Genomic DNA, 18,971 nt, shown 5'->3' on the forward strand with positions numbered 1-18,971 from the left:
TTATAGTATTTGGCTTTATCTTCTCGAGCTGATCTTTGAAATTTCCTGTTCAGCTCTTGCACCTCTTCAATTTTTCCATTTGCTTTGGCTTCTCTACGTTAGCTACTTATTTTTCTCTTCCTTTTATTCAAATTTTTTCTTCTTTTTTTCCCTCGCCACTGGATTTAACTAAAATAAGAATATTACTTTAAAGATCACTACATAAAAGTTAAGCAATTGTTTGACAGCAAGCAATTATACAATTTAATATCTTATGGTCAAGATGCTTATTTCAAAAGTGCAATGCAATCTGTAGATTAATCACATCCTTTAGCTAGTCTGTAAACTTGCCTGCCAGCAAATCAAAGGTTGGAATTTGTCAATTGGTAGCATAGTGGTTACGAATCAGGCTGCGAACCGCAAGGTCAGCAGTTCAAAACTACCAGCTGCTCCATGGGAGAAAGATGAGGCTTTATGCTCCCGTAAAGATTTACAGCCTCGGAAACCCTGTTCACGGTCACTATGGATTAGAACCAACTCGACGGCACTTAACAACAACAACAACCCAGTGTATTAGAAGAAACAGCCAAAGGATCATTATAACTATATATTCAAACTTACACCTCTATTCACAGAATAATGCCTTGAGATTTAGATAAAAACGTGGCAAGGTTCTAGAGGCAGTCTTTGACATAATCTTACACAACTGTCAACCTTGTTTTCACCAAGGAACTCCTTCCTGGACTGTTGCAGAGATGATTCTATTGATATTAGGAGTGGATGGTAGACTATCCTGTCTATACAGTGACCTCTGAGCTCACCTTCAAGGAATCCTCTTGGACCTAGAGTTTTATATACACCACTGACCAGGTGAAAACCCTTCATTTTTTTATGGAGACAAGAGGTCTCAAAAAGGGTAACTGATTTAAGGTCTAAGGTCACTTATCTAGTCTGTCCGTGATAGAGCCAAGTCTAAAACTATAGACATTAAACTACATCATAAAGCATTTTTATTAAAACAAACACTTTTGTCATTTCAAGAGATGGGAATGCCACTGAAGCAGAAGATTAGGCTATTTTTCTTCTGTAATTTCTTTATTATGAAAAATCTCAACACAGAGCAAAGTAGAGAGAATAATATAATGAGCCCAGTTCTAGCAATTATCAAGTGATGATCAATCTTGTTGCATCTATACCAAACCCAAAGTCCTGATGTAGCATGTAGTATAAGCACTGGATCACAAGGCTAGCTTGAACTACAAGGTCAGCAGTTAAAACGCACCTGCTGCTCCTTGGGAACCCTGTTCAGGGTCACTATGAGACAGAACTGACTCTACAGCACTTAACAACAACACACTAAACCCACACTGTTGTTGCTATTGTTAAGTGCCATGGAGTTAGTTCCGACTCCTAGCAACCCTACATAGGGTCTCCAAGGAGTGGCTGGTGGGTTTGAACTGCCAATCCTGCAGTTAGAAGTCCAGCACTTACCATACAGCACTACACGAGAACGCCCACATTACAATGAAGCAAATCCTAGTCATTCCATCTGTAAATACTCTGGCATGTAGCTCTAAAAGAACTTTTTAAAATTCCTATTTAAAAGGTGTAAATACTTAGTATCAACAAATCTCCAGTTAGTGTTCAAATTTTTATCTGCTGACACTGTTCATCATGAAAGATAATTTAGCTAACAGACTTTATGAGCTTGAGTCTAACACTTAAGCTTAAAGGATACAATTTTCTTTAGAAAAGAATGTTAAGAGACAGAATTGCTACTTCTCTATTCATCTTTACTTTACCTTTCTTTAAAAAAAAAAAAGAAGAAGAAGAAAAAGTGAGGTGAAGGAAAAAAAAAAAAAAAAAAAGACTCCTTTACTAAATGAGATAAAAAAGATAGTCCTTCACTCTTAAGGTTCTCCACCAAACAAAGTGATGTGTCTTAACAAATTCCTACAGACTTGTGAAAGTCAAGACTTAAATTTTCAGGAATTTTGCAAGTAGTCATTTAAAATTGATCATGATTGGAACATTTAAACCACAGAAACTGGCAAACTACAAATCAAGCATTTTCTACCCTGCTGTTGTTGTTAAGTGCCATCGAGTCAATTCCAACTCATTGTGACCCTAATACAGGGTTTCCAAGGAGTAGCTGGTGAACTTGAACCACCAACCTTGCAATTCAAACTGACTTAGCGGTCCAGAGCAGTCACCCACAGTGCCACAGCTGGTTTTCATTACTTTATCAGCACCCCACTGGGCAAGTATCTTAATTTGTATGCTATACTTAATTCATACCAAAGCTCCTACACTCGGCAAACATTTAAAATTAAAACTAACTCAGTTTAGGTTTTCATCTTAAAGGAAGAAAATAAAAAATGTAACACTCAAAATAAAAACTTAAAGTGAATTTTTACAGCACTTTTGATTGTTTGGAGAATGCTACACTTATAGTCTAAGTTGTCTGTCACTATTAACTAATAACAAGGTGAATCACTGTCTCTCTGTTCCTCAGCTGTAAGATGCGGAGAGCAACAGTACATACCCCACAGGGTTGTTGTAAAGGTTAAACAGTTAATAAATATAAAGTGCTTACACAGTGGTTGATATGTAGTATGCAATCAGGAAAGGTTCGTTGGTGTAATAATGATTCATTCCTGCACAGTTCAACTACTCTTAAAGAGGTATATGTGGTAAAAGTCAATCAGCATTTGTCTGTCATAAGGTGAAGTATCTCAAGGCCTATGCTAATAATCTCTTTATACTGGCATAATGCCGTCTACATTTCAAAGCATTTTCACAGTCCTTACTATAACTTTTCAACAACATTAACACCATATCTTTATTTTACATGAGGAAGCTACAGTCAAAAATACATGGAGAATCCACTATATTTTTTTTTATAGCTTTCAAACATTACCATGCAATAGTGATCTGTAGTACTGATCTATGAACAAGAGTGCATGTCACAGTATCCTAAAATAATAAACATACTAAAATGAACTTACCTGGCTGATCTAATTAAAACGTCTAAGGCCCTTTCTACTAATGACACTATCTCTGTAACAATGGGTATTGCAAGAGTATCACATGTGCCACAAGATAATCCACAGGAGACTAAAATGAGATTATGAATATGTACAAGGATATATTCTATAAAAACTGAAAATTTCAGATCTACCAAGATGTCTTCTGTTTTTTTACTAGCAACTTTATAATACAACACATGTTATCAATACCATCATTAATAAAGTTTAAAGGAAAACTTTCATATACACACACACACAGACAACTCTCCATCAAAATCTGCAGTCTTTTATCTTTATCAATAAGTGCTTCAGGTCTTCTTCACTTTCAGCAAACAAGGTTGTGTCATCTTCCTATCACAGGTTGTTCATGTATCTTCCTCCAATTCTGATGCCAGGTTTTTCTTCATATAATACAGCTTCTTAGATTTGCTTAGCATACAGATTGGATAAGTGTCATAAAAGAATACAACCCTGGTACATACTTTTGCTAATTTTAAACCATTCAGTGTTCCCTTGTTCTGTTCAAACAACTGCCTTTTGGTCTATGTACAGGTTCCCCACGAGCACAATCAGGTATTCTGAGATTCCCACTCTTTGCAATGTTATCCATAATTTGTTATGAGCCACACAGTTGAATGCTTTTGCATAGCTAATCAAACACATGTGAACATCTTTACACTGTGCTCTGCTTTAAGTCATCTGACGTCATCAATAATATTCCTCATTCCATGCCCTCTTCTAAATCCAGCTGGAATTTCTGGCAGCTCTCTGTACATGTATTGCTACAGCCACATTTTTTAATTACCTTCAGCAAAGTTGTACCTGAATGTGATATTAATGATATTGTTCAATAACTTCTGCATTCTATTGAATAACCTTTCTTTGAAAGGGCAAAAATATAAATCTTTTCCAATCAGTTGAACAAGCAGCTGTCTTCCACATTTCTTGACATAGATGAGTGAGCACTTCCAGTGTTGCAAGTTTGTTGAAATAACTGGCATTTCGTCAATTCATGAATTCTGTCTTTCGGCAATGCCTTCAGTACAGCTTGGAATTCTTCCTAGAATTTTGTCATATGGGTGCTCTGGTAACGTAGTGGTTATGAATCAGGCTGTGAACCTCAAGGTCAGCAGTTCAAAACTACCAGCTGTTCCGTGGGATAAAGATGAGGCTTTCTGCTCCCATAAAGATTTATAGCGTCAGAAACCCTGTACAGGGTCACTATGAGCTGGAACCGACTCACGGCACATAACAACAACAATAACAACCTCCTGTAATGGGTTGAATGCTGACCAGTCCTGTTTAGTGTAGTGATGCATATATTCTTCCCATCTTCTTTTAAAGCTTCCGGTGTCATTCCATATTTTGCCTACAGAATTCGTAAGATTTTCACTGGCCAGTTTTTGTTAGAAGTAGATTGCCAGGTACTTCTTCCTACTCTTACTGTGGAAGCTCTGCTGAAACCTGTCACCCATGAATGACTGCTGGATTTCAAAATACAAGCAGCATCACTTCCAGCATCACAACAGCAACACACTAGGCACCACAGTACAACAAACTGACAGACGTGTGGTGGAAATGATTAAAAGACATGTTTAGGTAAAAGACAAATATTGTAATATATGCTTCTTACAAGAGTCAAACACTTTAAGGATAAAATTCACTGTAAAATTCACACATATATATATATATATTTTTTTTTTTTTTTTTTTTTTTTTCTTACCAGCATCACTGTTAAATTCATAATTCTCCCCAGGTTATCAATATAGTAGACACTGTCTTGATACCATGAATCACAGTGTAGGTAATTATACATTCCAAAAGCATTCATGTGTTCCAGTGTATATTGATCATCTCGAAGTTTTACTTCTGCCACAGCTGAAAAATAAGAAAAATAAACATCAAGAGTTTTATTTCAAGTTGTTTCTAAAGAATGCCTACCAGGAATGATATCACAGAATGCCAACACACACACTATTCACTATTATTATTCATTCAATAATAATTTCTGGATCCCCAGTATGCAGTGTGTAAAGGAAAACAGTGAATAAAATTGACATGAATAAAATAAGACCCTTATAGGAACTTCAATCTAGACAGGGCTGTCAATGTTATATCCTTCTTTCCTCTGACTTCTTCCTTGCAACTAAATAAACACAATAGAAAATCTAAAACGGAAGGATTTCCTGTCTTCTGAGCAAAAATTAAGGCCATTTTATAAAGTGTTTTATAGTTCTTAAAAGGCTTTTACTTTTATTATTTCATTTTTCCACATATTAAGGGACAGAGAATATACGGTTCATTATCCTGTTACACAGTAATGGGAATAAAGGTAAAACTAAATTGTGACTTTGCCGATGTTATGCCACATTTTTCTCAAGGGTACAGAACAAAATATGATAGCTACAACTGAAAAGAGTCTCCAAGTGACGGAACAGCACTTTCTACTATATCAAGCTGCTTTCCTAATTTTGAAACTCCCCAATATGATCTAGGCCTCCCGTTTTTCCAGCCTTTCTATATGGATACCTTACGGCTCAGGACTACCACAAAACAGAATTTATTTCTACCCTAACAGGAAATTAACTTCCTCATCTTATTATATCCTGATCACTAGTATTCTCTTTTCCCAGAATGATTACCTATTCCTATGTCCATTGCCTGTCTCCGTAAGTCCTGGATGACTCCCATTCATTCACTCATTCAACAAATACTTCAATAAGCACCAATGATATAACTGTGAGCAAACAGCATAGCAACTACTTTCTTGATGCTTAGGATCCAGTGAGGATATGGGATGGAATCAAATAATTACATAAGTAAATATATAGTTTAAAACTAGAAAAAGTGCTATAAAGAAACAACTATGGGTACCATGAAAACATTTAACAGAGCTGATCTACTTAGAGGGATTAAAGAAAACTTTCCAAAGTGTCAGCCAAAACACACAGGATAAGGAGGAGCTAACTTAAGAAGAAACATCTTTCTATATACAAATTCTCCAACCTATCTCATATAGAAGGAAAAATGTGTTTAAAGAACCAAAATACGACAAAACCAAACCCAACCAACTGCTGTATAGTTAATTCATAGCAACCCTCTAGGGCAGGGTAGAATGGTCCCTTAGGGTGTTCAAGACTGTAACATTTTTACAGAAATAAACTGCTACATCTTTCTCCCACAGAAAGGCTGCTGGTGAGTACTTTAACCACTGTACCATCAGGCTCTTATAATAAGAAAAGTCTGACTGAAATATACACAGAATAAGAATAACTGTGTAAGATAATGCTATAGAACAATAAGGATAGAGAATGGGAACATGAAAAGGTAAAAACCATTCACTGCCCTCTCCAGCCCAGGAGGCAAGCTAAAATGCTAATCAGGTCATCAAATGAGACCAATCCCCCTGGTTTCCCCCTGTTCTCAAACAGCTATGCAGCCTGGCCCCTCCCCAACTCTGAGCCCATATAGGCCCGTGTTGCCCTCCATTAGGTGCTCAGAATCTGGAGAAATTAGTTCCTCTGAGTCAGCTGGCTTAATAAAATCTGAAACTCTGCTTCACCTCTCCAAGTAGCCTCAGTTTCTTCAACCACGAATCTAAAACTGCTATAATAAGGGCAGGAGTTGGTTCATGAAAAGTTTTACTTTTAATTATCTTTACAGATAAACTCAAGGCAATAAGAACCCTTTCAAGAGTCTTAGGCAGAAGAGCAAAGCTCAGATTTAAGTTTATAAAGGAATTCTTAAGACTACAGTGTGGAAACAGCCTAAAGCAGAGCAGGGAAAATCTATTAGGAAACTTCAGTATTAGGTGAAGGATGATGAAGTCTGGAGACATGAAAGGTAAAACCATTATAATTTCACAGACTTTGAGGAAATTGTTATTATATAACTAGAGAACGTGTTTATTTTATAACGAACAGTTTGAAACATATACATTCCATTCTTCATACTAACAATGATCAACTACTGGTTTTCTGGCACCACCATGTGGATGAAATGACACACTGCAGGACATGCACATGGTGCCATAAACACAAAGCAGAGGTGGTGGTGATGTGCTGTAGAGTCGGTTCCAACCCATAGCGACCCTGTACAGGTTTCCAAGGCTGTAAATCTTTAGGGGAGCAGAAAGCCTCATCTTTCTCTGGCAGAGCAGCTGGTAGTTTCAAACTGCTGACCTTAAGGTTCGCAGCCCGATTTGTAACCACTACGCTACAGGAAAATGGTACAATTCATCCATTTCCTTATTTGTGCTAAAGACTCGTGGGCAATCCTGCACTACCCAGCGAATTTAGTTATTAGTTCACAGGTGAGGCATTATTAAATGAATCTGGAAAATTATAATTAGGATACCATGATACAATAAGGAGCTCTGGTAGCATAGTGGTTACAAATCGGGCTGCGAACCGCAAGGTCAGCAGTTCTAAACTGCCAGCTGTTCTGCGGGAGAAAGAGGAGGCTTTCTGCTCCCGTAAAGATTTACAGCCTCGGAAACCCTATACAGGGTCACTGTGAGTCGGAACAGACTCCATGGCACATAACAACAACCACCACCACCACCATATGGTAGGGCTTGTTGCTGTGTGAAGTTGAGTCTGTTCCAACTCACAGCGACCCTATAGTGGGTTTCTAAGAAATGGCTGGTAGGTTTGAACTGCCGACTTTGCAGTTAGCAGTCCAGTGATTACTCTACACTTATTATTTTGTATTAGCTCTGTAAGTGAACAGAAACAGTTGCCTCTCTGCTTGGAGTATTAAAAGGGTAGAAGAGGAATTTCACTAACAGAAGGATGAGAAACGGCTACAGTTGAAATTTGTTAATATTATCTTGCATTGAAAATGTAAGAGCTTTGCTGAAAGATCCTTAGTCTTTTAAAAAGAACTTATATTAAGGCCTGACTACACGAAAATCTCCTTAATCACTGCCCTCAAATCCTTACAATACACATTTTGTTGTTGTTGTTAAGTGTTAAGCGTCAAGTGTGGTAGGGTTTCTGAGGAGCACCTGGTGAGCTCAAACCGCCGATTTTGCAGTTTAAATTGACTCTGCAGTGTAGCGCATCAACCCACAGTGTCACATCAGGACTCCACAATACACATGTTGTTGTTGTTGTTGTGAAGTGCCATCGAGTCGGTTCTGACCCATAGCAACCCTGTATAGGGTTTCCAAGGAGGAGCTGGTGAGCTTGAACTGCCTACCTTGCAACAATATATGCAAGCAGCCTCAAAAACTTTGGTTTTTTTAATTCACAAAATATTTACTTAAAGTCTAGTTGCCAGACACTGTACTTGGCACTGGATTAAAAAAGACACTTGGCTCCAAATCTAAAGGTGCTCACAATGACATTCATCTCTGCTTCTTATCTTTTCAAAATATACTGTTATGTTTCATGTAATAGTTAAAGGGAGAGAAAAGGTAAAGAACATAAACAATAGTAATTTGTTGGACTAATTATCTTCAACTGTTTTCTTTTTACCTAGTTGCTGAGCTTGTATTTGTAAAAGAAGATGTATTTGTAAGTTTTATTTGTAAAGGAAGAAGTACAAGTTTGCATAATAAGTCCCGAGGCAGGAAATATGAGAGCATCGTTCCTAACTAATTTATCCAAGGTCTCTGAAAGCAATTTTCAGGATCTCTTAACACATTCATCTAATTAAATTTCCCATATTTTCCTCCTTGAGAGTTGTTGTTGTTGTTGTCAGGTGCCATCGAGTCGGAACCGACTCATAGCGACCCCATGCACAGCAGAATGAAACAATGCTCGATCCTGGGCCAACCTCACCACTGCTGCCACCCCTGAGTCCATCAATGATGCCACCTGGCCGATCCATCTCGTTGGGGGTCTTCCTCTTTTTCTCTGACCCTCCACCCTACCCAGCATGACACCCTTCTCCAACGATTGTTTCCTCCGGACTACATGTCCAAAGTAGGAGAGACGAAGCTTAGCCATCCTGGCCTCCAAGGAGCATTCTGGCTGCACTTCTTCCAAAACAGATCTATTGGTTCTTTTGGCAGTCCTTGAGAGTAGATACAAATTTTATAGTAAACCCTACATAACATACAAGGAGCTCTCATAGTGTAGTGGTTACGAATTGGGCTGCTAACCTCAGGGTCAGCCATTCAAAACCACCAACTGTTCCATGGGAGAAAGATGAGGCTTTCTGCTCCCATAAAGATTTACAGCCTCAGAAACCCTGTACAGAGTCACTATGAGTCGGAATCGACTCCATGGCACATAACAACAACAACATAGCATACAGTAGTTATGTGGCTAATCCCTCCCATTATTAACTATTGAATGATATAGACACATCAAAAAAAGATGTAAAGAATACACTGAACCAAAAAGAAACAGTCAATGTTCAATCATTCACAAGGTAGTATACATGATCAAGAACCAGTGGTATTGAAGGAAGTCCAAGTTGAACTGAAGGCATTAGCAAAAAAAAAAAGGTTCCTGAATTGATGGAATACAAACTGAAATCTTTCAATAGAGTGATGTAGCACTGGAAGCACTCACACACCCATGCCACGAAATTTGGAAGACTTGGTCAACCAAGTGGAAGAGATCCATATTTGTGCCCATTCCAAAGAGAGGTGATCCAACAGAATGTGGAAATCATTGAACAATATTATTATAATATCACATGCAAGCAAAGTTTTGCTAAAGAGAATTCAAAAACTGCTGTAACAATACATCAACAGAGAATCAAGCCAGATTCAGAAGAGGACATGTAACTAGGGTTATCATTGCTGACATCAGACCGATCTTGGCTGAACGCTGAGAATACCAGAAAGATGTTTACTTGTGCCTTACTGACTACACAAAGGCTTTTAGACTGTCTGGGTCATTACAAGCTACGGATAACATTACGAAGAATGAGTATTCCAGAACATTTCATTGTGCTCATGAGAAACCTGTAAATACACCAAATGGCAGTCATTCGAACAGACTCCCAAATGGAGTGGCACAGTGGCAGCAGCAAGACTCAAACGTAATACCATGTGAGGGAGGTGCAGGATGGGCAGTGTTTCATTGTGTTGTGCATGAAGGAGGATGGCGAGACTGCATCACACAGCTTGGACGTGTTACCAAGAGGGGGCAATCCCTAGAGAAGAACAGCAAGCTTGGTAAAGTAGAAGGTCAGCAAAAAAGAGGAAGATACCCAACGAGATGGAAGTACCGTGGCTTTAATAATGGACTCAAACATCAAACTGAGACTGGCACACGACAGGCAGTGTTTTGTTCTGTTGCACGATGAGTCAGACCCCACGTGACATCACTTAACAGAACGATGTATCACAGATCAGAGAAAGTCAAAAGGTATTGCTACTGGGATTCCAGTTCACACTTGCTCAGGCTTATTCCAAATAAACTGTGTAGAAACAAGTCTCTGCGATCAGACAAGTCTCTCAGTAATACACGTGCCTCACTCCCATTAGGGTGCCTCCAAAAAATGGACATTTTTTTGTGCCATGGAAAAAAATCATTTTGAGGTCAGGGCTAATAAATTTTTAACAAACTCATATGGGCATCCTCCCTAATCACTTTAGTGGAAGCTTTTCAATAAATCTAAGGTGCTGCTGCTTGGCCTCAATGTTGGCAGTTCAGACTCACCAGCCACTCCACGCACGAGAGAAAAGGCTTTCTGATCTCATAAAGAATTACAGAGGACTCATGGTGTGGAGCAGAAGGATCAGCATTGGACTGCAAACCATACGGTTCCTGTTGTTGTGCAACCCAGTACAGGGTTTCCAAGGAGCAGCTGGGGAGCTTGAACTGCAGACCTTGTGGTTCAAACTGACCTTGCAGTCCATCGCATTAAACCACAGCACCACAAGGCTTTCTGCTCCCATAAAAAATTACAAGGAACTCATGGTGTAGGATCAGCACTGGACTGTAAACCACACGGTGGGCAGTTCAAACCCGCCAGCTGCTCCTAGAAAACCCTACACAGGGTCTCTATGAGTGGGAACTGACTGGACAGCACTTAACAACAACAGTCACAGCCTCAGAAATCCAAATGGAATCACTGAGTCAGTTGACAAAATGGCAGTGGGTTGGGTTGGGTGTGGGGCCTCACAAAAATAGTTTTAAATGCATCATCTGTTTTAAGAAGGTCAGGAAGACCTCAAAGATGAATTCAAGGCAGAGAGGTCAGCTCAGATGGTTACAGCAACTGTTTTTAGGATGGTGAAGAGGTAATCTTAAAAGAGTTCCTCAAAGGATACAGTAGGACAGTCCTGGGAACTTACTATGAAAAAGCTTTAACAAAATTGAAAAGTGGTGAGAAAAAGGCTAGGAGAGTTGAGCCAAGGGATAACTTTCCGTCATGACAATGTAATGTATCTTCAAAGGCTGTCCAGTAAGAATCCCATCCACCCTGCAACTCTAATCTTTCCCTTTCAGAATTCTTTTTGTTCCCCAAACGCAAAGAAACTTAGAGGACTGGAACACAATTTGAACCCCCCGAGGATGAAAACCTGCCATTTGGATGTGGTATGAATGGATGAGTGTATAATTCTCTGGGGATGGGTTTGAGAGACACTGCTTTCAGAGGTACGTGGACATGATGTTGTTGACGATAGTGATGATGATGGTAAGTGCCATGGAGTCCATTCCAACCCAGAGCGACACTGTACAGGGGTTGTGAGGCTGGAAATCTTTGTGAGAGCACAAACTCTCATCATTCTCCCACACACTGGCTGAGGCCTAGAACGCCAACTTTGTGGTCCCCACTCCAGGGCTTACCCGACAAAGCAACACCCCTATACCTAAATGGAGTATATGGCTACAAACAGCTGCACATTGGGGCATAACTTACCTGTATTACAAACAATAAGCTGTACATACACACACACAAACCAGACGGTCATTAAGTATGCTTCATCATAAATTCAAAATGCTGTAAGTTGGGCACAAATTGTAAAAGATGCCACCAAGAAGCACATAAAAGAAAAGGACATTTCTGCTAAATAATATAATATATATTATTTGGCAATAATCCAATAAGCAAAACACAGTGGGGTCACATATGTATGTAAATAAGCATATATGTGGAGTCCTGGTGTGGCACTCTAGGATAAGCACTGGTTTGCTAACTGCAAGGCTGGTGGTTCAAACCCACGAGCCCCTCCTCAGAAACCCTATACAGGGTCTGTATGAGTTGGAACTGACTCCACGGCAGTTGAGAACAAGAAAAAACATACATGTGTGAGAAAGCACAGTCTTTGTACATGTGTGCACAATGAAAGTATCCATACATATATGTATGTAAAGGTATGCGTGTAATGCACATATATTCAGAGGACACAGTCACAGACACTTCTCAGGCATAACCAAATACCTGCAAGACTGGTTTTCTGAGTTTGTAGGCTTAGAACTTAGTGTCATAGAACAACTCAGTCAATTGGCATAATGTATTTCACAAAGTTCATGTTCTGCATCCTAATGAGGTGAGTTCTTGTTGTTAAGTGCCGGTGAGTCAGTTCTGACTCACAATGACCTTGTATAGGGTTTTCAAGGAGTCACTGGTGAATTTGAACCACAACCTTTCCATTCAAACCAACGTTGTGGTCCAGTGTATTATCCAAAGCACAACACCAGGACTCTAAGTTAGTTTTAAGAATGTGCTAGTATCCATCTAAAATGCAGGCAGACCTCAGCTATATTTCTGGTTCAATCATCGAGACTAATAATATCCCATAAAATTACTGAGAAGCTTAAATACATGTAATTTTTTGCTATACAATGTCATTGTTAGGTGTCACTGAGTTGGCTCAAACCCTCAGAGACCTGTATCACAAAAGAACAAAGCACTGCCCATCCTCACAACTGTCATGTTTAAGCCCGTTGTCGCTGTCAGTACGCCAATCCATCTCACTGGGGTCTCCCTCTTTTTCACTAACGGTCCACTTTAAAAAGCATGATGACCTTCTTCTTTGCTGTACGGAACATAAAAACAAACCAAATCTGTTGCCATGGAGTTGATTTCCCCTCCCAGGAACTGTGTAGGACAGAGCAGAACTGCTCCATTGGATCCCTAAGGCTGTGTAGTTCTATGGACGCCTACTGCCACATCTTTCTCCTGCAGAGCAGCTGCTCTTTTGTTAGCGGCAAACGTTGTTTCTCTGTTCCTCTTCCCCCTCCCAAGGTTAACCTTTATTTAAAAAAACAAAATCAGTGGGTTAGCACCTGGTAGAGTCAATTCATGGCAAATGTTTCTGAGTAGAATTACAAGGCAGAAGACTTTCAATGGCTGAACTCGTATAGAAGCAGATCATCAGGCTTTTCTTTTGTAGCATCACTGGGTAGGAATGAACCAACTTCCAATTATCATCTGAGAGCAAATCATTTATGCTACCCAGAGACCTAACCCCACTTAAGGCATTTATCATTTTGTTTCCTTCTGCCTCTTCTAGGTCCTACCACATGTATTTAGAGTTTCTCTCTGGGCCTGTCTCCTCTACCTAGTATCTGAGGATCTCCACACTTACAAAACAAATAAACAAAAGAGGTTACCTTCCGCTCTGTGCCCTGAATGTCTCAATTTTTTTTTTTTTTTTAGCTTTATTGTGAATTAAACAGAAGTTGACATACAGTATTATCAATTTTACATTCAACAAATCATGCACTTTGTTTCAGCGCAATGATGGCAATTCCTTCCATTCAATATGAATTCTCCCACTTCTTATTTCCATTCTACCCTCCTTCTCATCCCTTCTCAACTTTGTGCTTAGTTAAATATTGTTTTGATCTTGAATTGGCCATTCCACGGTAAGCTTACCTTACTAGTATTAATGTCTCTGGGACACATCTATCTACTACTTAACTGAATATTGGGCCTCAAGGGTGAGTTCTATTCCAGACCTGAAGAGTGGTTCAGGACCATGGCCTCAGGTCCTCCAGTCTCTTTCTGACCAGTATGCCCAGTCTTTTTAATAATGTTTGCTTTTGTCCCACATTGTCTCCCACTGTATCAGAACCTTCTAATGTGACCCCTTTCAGTGCAGCTGAGAGTTAACAGCTGGATGCCTTTTCTGGTTCTATGAGTCTCAGAATCTGATAACTGATACTTGCTCCACTGTACTGGTTGATTCTAAACATCTTCAATTTCACCACTCTTCTTTATTCCGCAAATGGAGAGATCAACAGCTGTACCTTAGATGGCTGCTTTTAAGAGTCAGTCCCTACTCACAAAAGTAGGATGTAGAACATTGTCTTTGTGGATGATGTGAGGCCAGTTGACTATAGTGTTAGGACTGCTGTCCTAAACCCCCAGGCCCAAGAAATCATTGCCTTAAGGTCTCAAATTTCTTAAAAAACAGTCTACACTCCTATTTTCTCACCATTCATGCCCTTCTTAACCATTTTAACTTTGTTTTTAGCTTTGTTGTTGTGAAGTGCTATCGAGTCGGTTCCGACCCATAGTGATCCTGCATAGGGTTTCCTAGGAGCAGCTGGTGAGCTTGAACCACCGACCTTGCAGTTCAAACGGCTTTGCAGTCTGGCGCATTATAACCCAAAGCGCCACAAAATCACTTTTTCACTTAAACATATATATTAAACAAGTTATGACTCTTGGCAAAATGAAGCAATAAAGACCAGATTTATCCTCTCACCTGAAACTCTAAAACAAGAAATGAATTAACCACATAAAATTATATGAAACAGTAGTTCCAAATACTAGACGTTAGGCAACAAAGAAGAGCAGTCTTCAAGTCTGTGATTAGTGTTCCTAAGGGAGAACCCAAGGATGCAAGCAGAAAGACAACTCAGGAAATGACTATTATCAGGTACAAAATAACACTGGACTAGAGTGAAGGGATGAAGTCAATCTTGAATTGACTGAACTTGTTGAGATATTGGATAGGAGGTTAAGAAAGAAATACCCAAAAGATGGCTCCAACCTAAGCAACTACATACATTTGCACTAACAGTCCCAATATTTTATGCCTCTGGATCTATGTCAATTGGTATGATTTCTCACTCTGCCTCTCGGTTTCATTATATGACTTACTATAGTCAATATAAACTTGTCTGTCAGTTTGTTGTACTGTGGTGGCTTGTGAGTTGCTGTGATTCTGAAAGCTATGCCACCAGTATTTTAAATACCAGTAGGGTCACCATGGTGGACAAGTTTCAGATGAGCTTCCAGACGAAGACAGACTAGGAAGGAGTGACGAACTACTTCCGAATATTTATTCACTGAAAACCTTATGAATAGCAGAGAAATAGTGTCAGATATAGTGACAGAAAATGAGCCCAAGTAGCAAGGCACTCAAAAAGCGTTGTAGTTACAAATTGGGCTGCTAACCTCAAGGTCAGCAGTTCGAAACTACCAGCAGTTCTACCAGAGAAAGATGAGGCTTTCTGCTCCCATAAAGATTCACAGCCTTGGAACACTATGCAGGGTCGCTATGAATCAAAACCGACTCCAAGGCATACCACCACAGTACACCATAGTCAATGTGACAATAGCATACACGTCCCAAGCAGCAAGGAGTCCTCTTGGCACTGAGGGTTAAGCATTGGACTGCTAATTGCAAAGTCGGCAGTTCAAATCCACCAGCCACTCTGCAGGAGGAAGATGAGGCTGGCTGCTTCCATAAAGATATACAGAAGTCTCAAGAACCTACAAAGGATCACTATGAGTCAGAATCAACTAGATGGCAGTGGGTTTGGTTTTGGGGATTGTTTTCAAAAAGAAACTTGAAAAGTGTTTGGCCACTTATCTATTGGAACCCTACTTCCACTAGGAATACAAGCCTACACTTAGCTGTTAAAGAACAAAGACTCAAGCAGAGAAATAATCTTAAACAAACTATACTCATCAACTTAGAAAGATTCAAGAAGGTCCAGCAAAGATGAATAAAACTGGCTCCCAGACTCATGACTGACTTAAGATATATGAGTGTGGCCAGTCAAAATTAGAATAACCATGCAACCGGCCTGTAGACCAGTCAGCACTAATAACTGCTTATTGTTTTAAGCCATTGAATTATAAGGAGGCTTGTGTTTTGTTTTGAATACAGGATTGGCAAACTAAGCATGTTGGCACCATTTACTGATGTGGAGATACTGGAAAAACAGGGGAGGGTGATGGGAAGGGGACTTGTAAAAAGAAAAACCAAGCTCATCTTCTTTTATGCTGATCATCCCTTCTTGTTAGTTGTCCTTCAGTGGATTACAACTCATGGAGTCCCATGTTATCAATTAAAGCACAACTTAGACGCTGACACCTCCAGTAACATTTTCAAAACCCCTCAGCTATTTTAGGGAAGATTCTTAGGTGTTGTTGCTGTTGTGTGCCCTCAAGTCAGTTTCAAGTCAATCCTACATAGGGTTTCCGCCACCATTCTTCTGTCAGTTTGTCATACTGTGGTGGCTTGCATGTTGCTGTGATGCTGCAAGCTATGCCACAGGTAGTTTTAAAACCAGCAGGGTCACCCATGGTTGACAGGTCACAGCTGAGCTTCCAGACTAAGAAGGAGATGTGGACTACTCCTAACTGTTTAGCCACTGAAAACCTTATGAAGAGCAGTGGAACACTATCAGCACCAGAATGCTGAAACATTAAGAACAGTACCAGAATAGTGTCAAGATATGGTCCCAAAAGATGAGCTCCTCGGTTGCAAAGCATTCAAAACACAAGTGGGAAAGAGCTGCCTCCTCAAAGTAGGTTTTACCTTGATGACATAAATGGAGTAAAGCTTTCAGGACCTTCATTGCTGATAGAACAAAACTCACAAAGAGGAGAAACAGCCATAAAATCCATTAATAATCACCACATGGATTGTACGAAGCATGAATCTAGGAAAATTGAAAGTTGTGAAAATCAAAATAGAATGCATAAAGATCGGTATCTTAAGTTATAGTGAACTGAAATGGACTGGTATTGGCCATTCTGAATTTGGCAGTCATATGGTTCACTATACCAGGAAAACTGAATAAATAGAAGAGGAATGGTGTTGCATTTGTCATCAAAGAGAACACTGCAAGATCGATCTTGAAGTATAATGCTGTCTGTAATAGAACAATGAGGATAATACCCATGTGCCTACAAGGAAGATCAGTTTATACCATTACAATTCAAGTTTATGCACCAACCACTAATGGCAGTAGTGATGAAATTGAAGAATTCTACCAACTTCTTCATTCTAAAAATTGATCAAATATATGATCAAGATGTATTGATAATTACTGGTGAGAAACAAAGAGGGAGGATCAGTAGTTGGAAAATATGGCTTTGGTGACAGAAACTATGCTAGAGATCACATGACAGAATTTTGCAAGACCAATGACTTCTTTATTGCAGATACCTTTTTAAAACAACATAGAAGATTATACACATGGACCTCAACAAATGAATACATAGAAATCAAAGCAAGAGATGGTGGAAAAGCTCCATATCATCAGTCAAAACCAGGACAAAACCAGACTGTGGAACAGACCTAATCAATTGTTCATTTGCAAGTTTAAGTTTAAGAAAATTAAAACAAGTTCACAAGAGCCAAAATAAAACTTTGAACATATCCTACCTGAATTCAGATGCCATCTCAAGAAGAGAATAAATGCATCACACACTAATTAATAACCGAAGACCAGAAGAGTTATGGGATGATACATCAAAAGCATCATAGAAGAAGAAAGCAAAAGGTCATTAAGAAGATAGAAAGAACGAAATGACCAAAATGGATGTCAGAAGAGATTCTGAAACTTGATCTCCACCATAGAGATGCTAAAGTGAATGGAAGAAATGAGGATGTAAAAGAGCCTGAACAGAACATTTCAGAGGGTACCTCAAGAAGAAATTTAAGCATTATAATGAACTGTGCAAAGACCTGGAGTTACAAAACCAAAAGGAAAGAACAAGCTTAGTATTTCTCAAGCTAAAAGGACTGAAGAAAAAATTCAAGCCTAAACTTGAAATATTAAAGAATTCTATGGACAAAATACTGAATGTTACAGAAATCATCAAAAGATGGAAAGACTACACAGAGTTATTATACTAAAAGGAAATGGTCAATGTTCAACCATTTCAAGAGGTAGCATATGATCAAGAGTCAATGGTACTGAAGGAAGAAGTTCAATGTGCACTGAAGGCATTAGCAAAAAACAAGGTTCTATAATTGATGGACTACAAAATGAAATCCTTCAACAAACAGATGCAGTGCTGGAGGCACCCACTCATTTATGCCAAGAAATTTGAAAGGCAGCTACCTCACCAACTGATTGGAAGAGAACCATATTTGTGCCCATTCCAAAAAGAGGGGACCCAACAGAATGTGGAAATCATCACAGTATCATTAATATCACATGCAAGCAAAATTTTGCTAAAAATAACTCAAAAACGGCTGCAACTATACATTGACAGGAAACTGCTAGGGGTTCAAGCCGGATTCAGATGACAGCGTAAAAGAATATTACTGCTGATATCAGATGAATCTTGGCTGAAAGCAGAGATGGCCAGAAAGATGTTTACCTGTGCTTTATTGACTTTGCAAAGGCTTTAGACTATGTGGATCACGACAAGCTATGGATAACATTACAAATGGGTAATCCAGAATATTTGATTATAATCTTGAGGAACATGTATACAGACCAAGAGGCAGTTGTTCAAAAAGAACAAGGCAACACTGAATGGGTTAAAATTAAGAAAGGTGTGTGCCAGGTTTATATTCTTTCACCATACTTATTCAATCTGTATGCTAGGAAAATAATCCGAGAAGCTGGATAACATGAAGAATGTGTCATCAGGAATTGGAGGAAGACTCATTAACAATCCGTGTTATACCTATGATGCAACCTTGTTTGCTCAAAGAGAAGCGGACTTAAAATACTTACTGATGAAGATCAAAAACCACAACCTCCACTATGTGTTTCATCTCAATGTAAAGAAAACAAAAGTCCTCACCATTGGACCAATAAATAACATTATGACACATGTTGAAATGAC

General features: G+C 39.2%; 1 protein-coding gene across 1 annotated transcript in view; it reads right to left on the reverse strand.

Annotated features, from left to right (window-relative positions):
* Positions 1 to 18,971, reverse strand: part of NUDCD1 (NudC domain containing 1) — a 69,141-nt gene that overhangs the window by 47,941 nt on the left and 2,229 nt on the right. Inside the window, exon 2 of the mRNA XM_006830645.1 lies at positions 4,732 to 4,886. Within this exon, the coding sequence (XP_006830708.1) occupies positions 4,732 to 4,886 (155 nt within the window). The remainder of the gene's footprint in view (positions 1 to 4,731; positions 4,887 to 18,971) is intronic.

Source organism: Chrysochloris asiatica, unplaced genomic scaffold (assembly GCF_000296735.1).
Source record: "Chrysochloris asiatica unplaced genomic scaffold, ChrAsi1.0 scaffold00001, whole genome shotgun sequence".
Taxonomy (NCBI): domain Eukaryota; kingdom Metazoa; phylum Chordata; class Mammalia; order Afrosoricida; family Chrysochloridae; genus Chrysochloris; species Chrysochloris asiatica.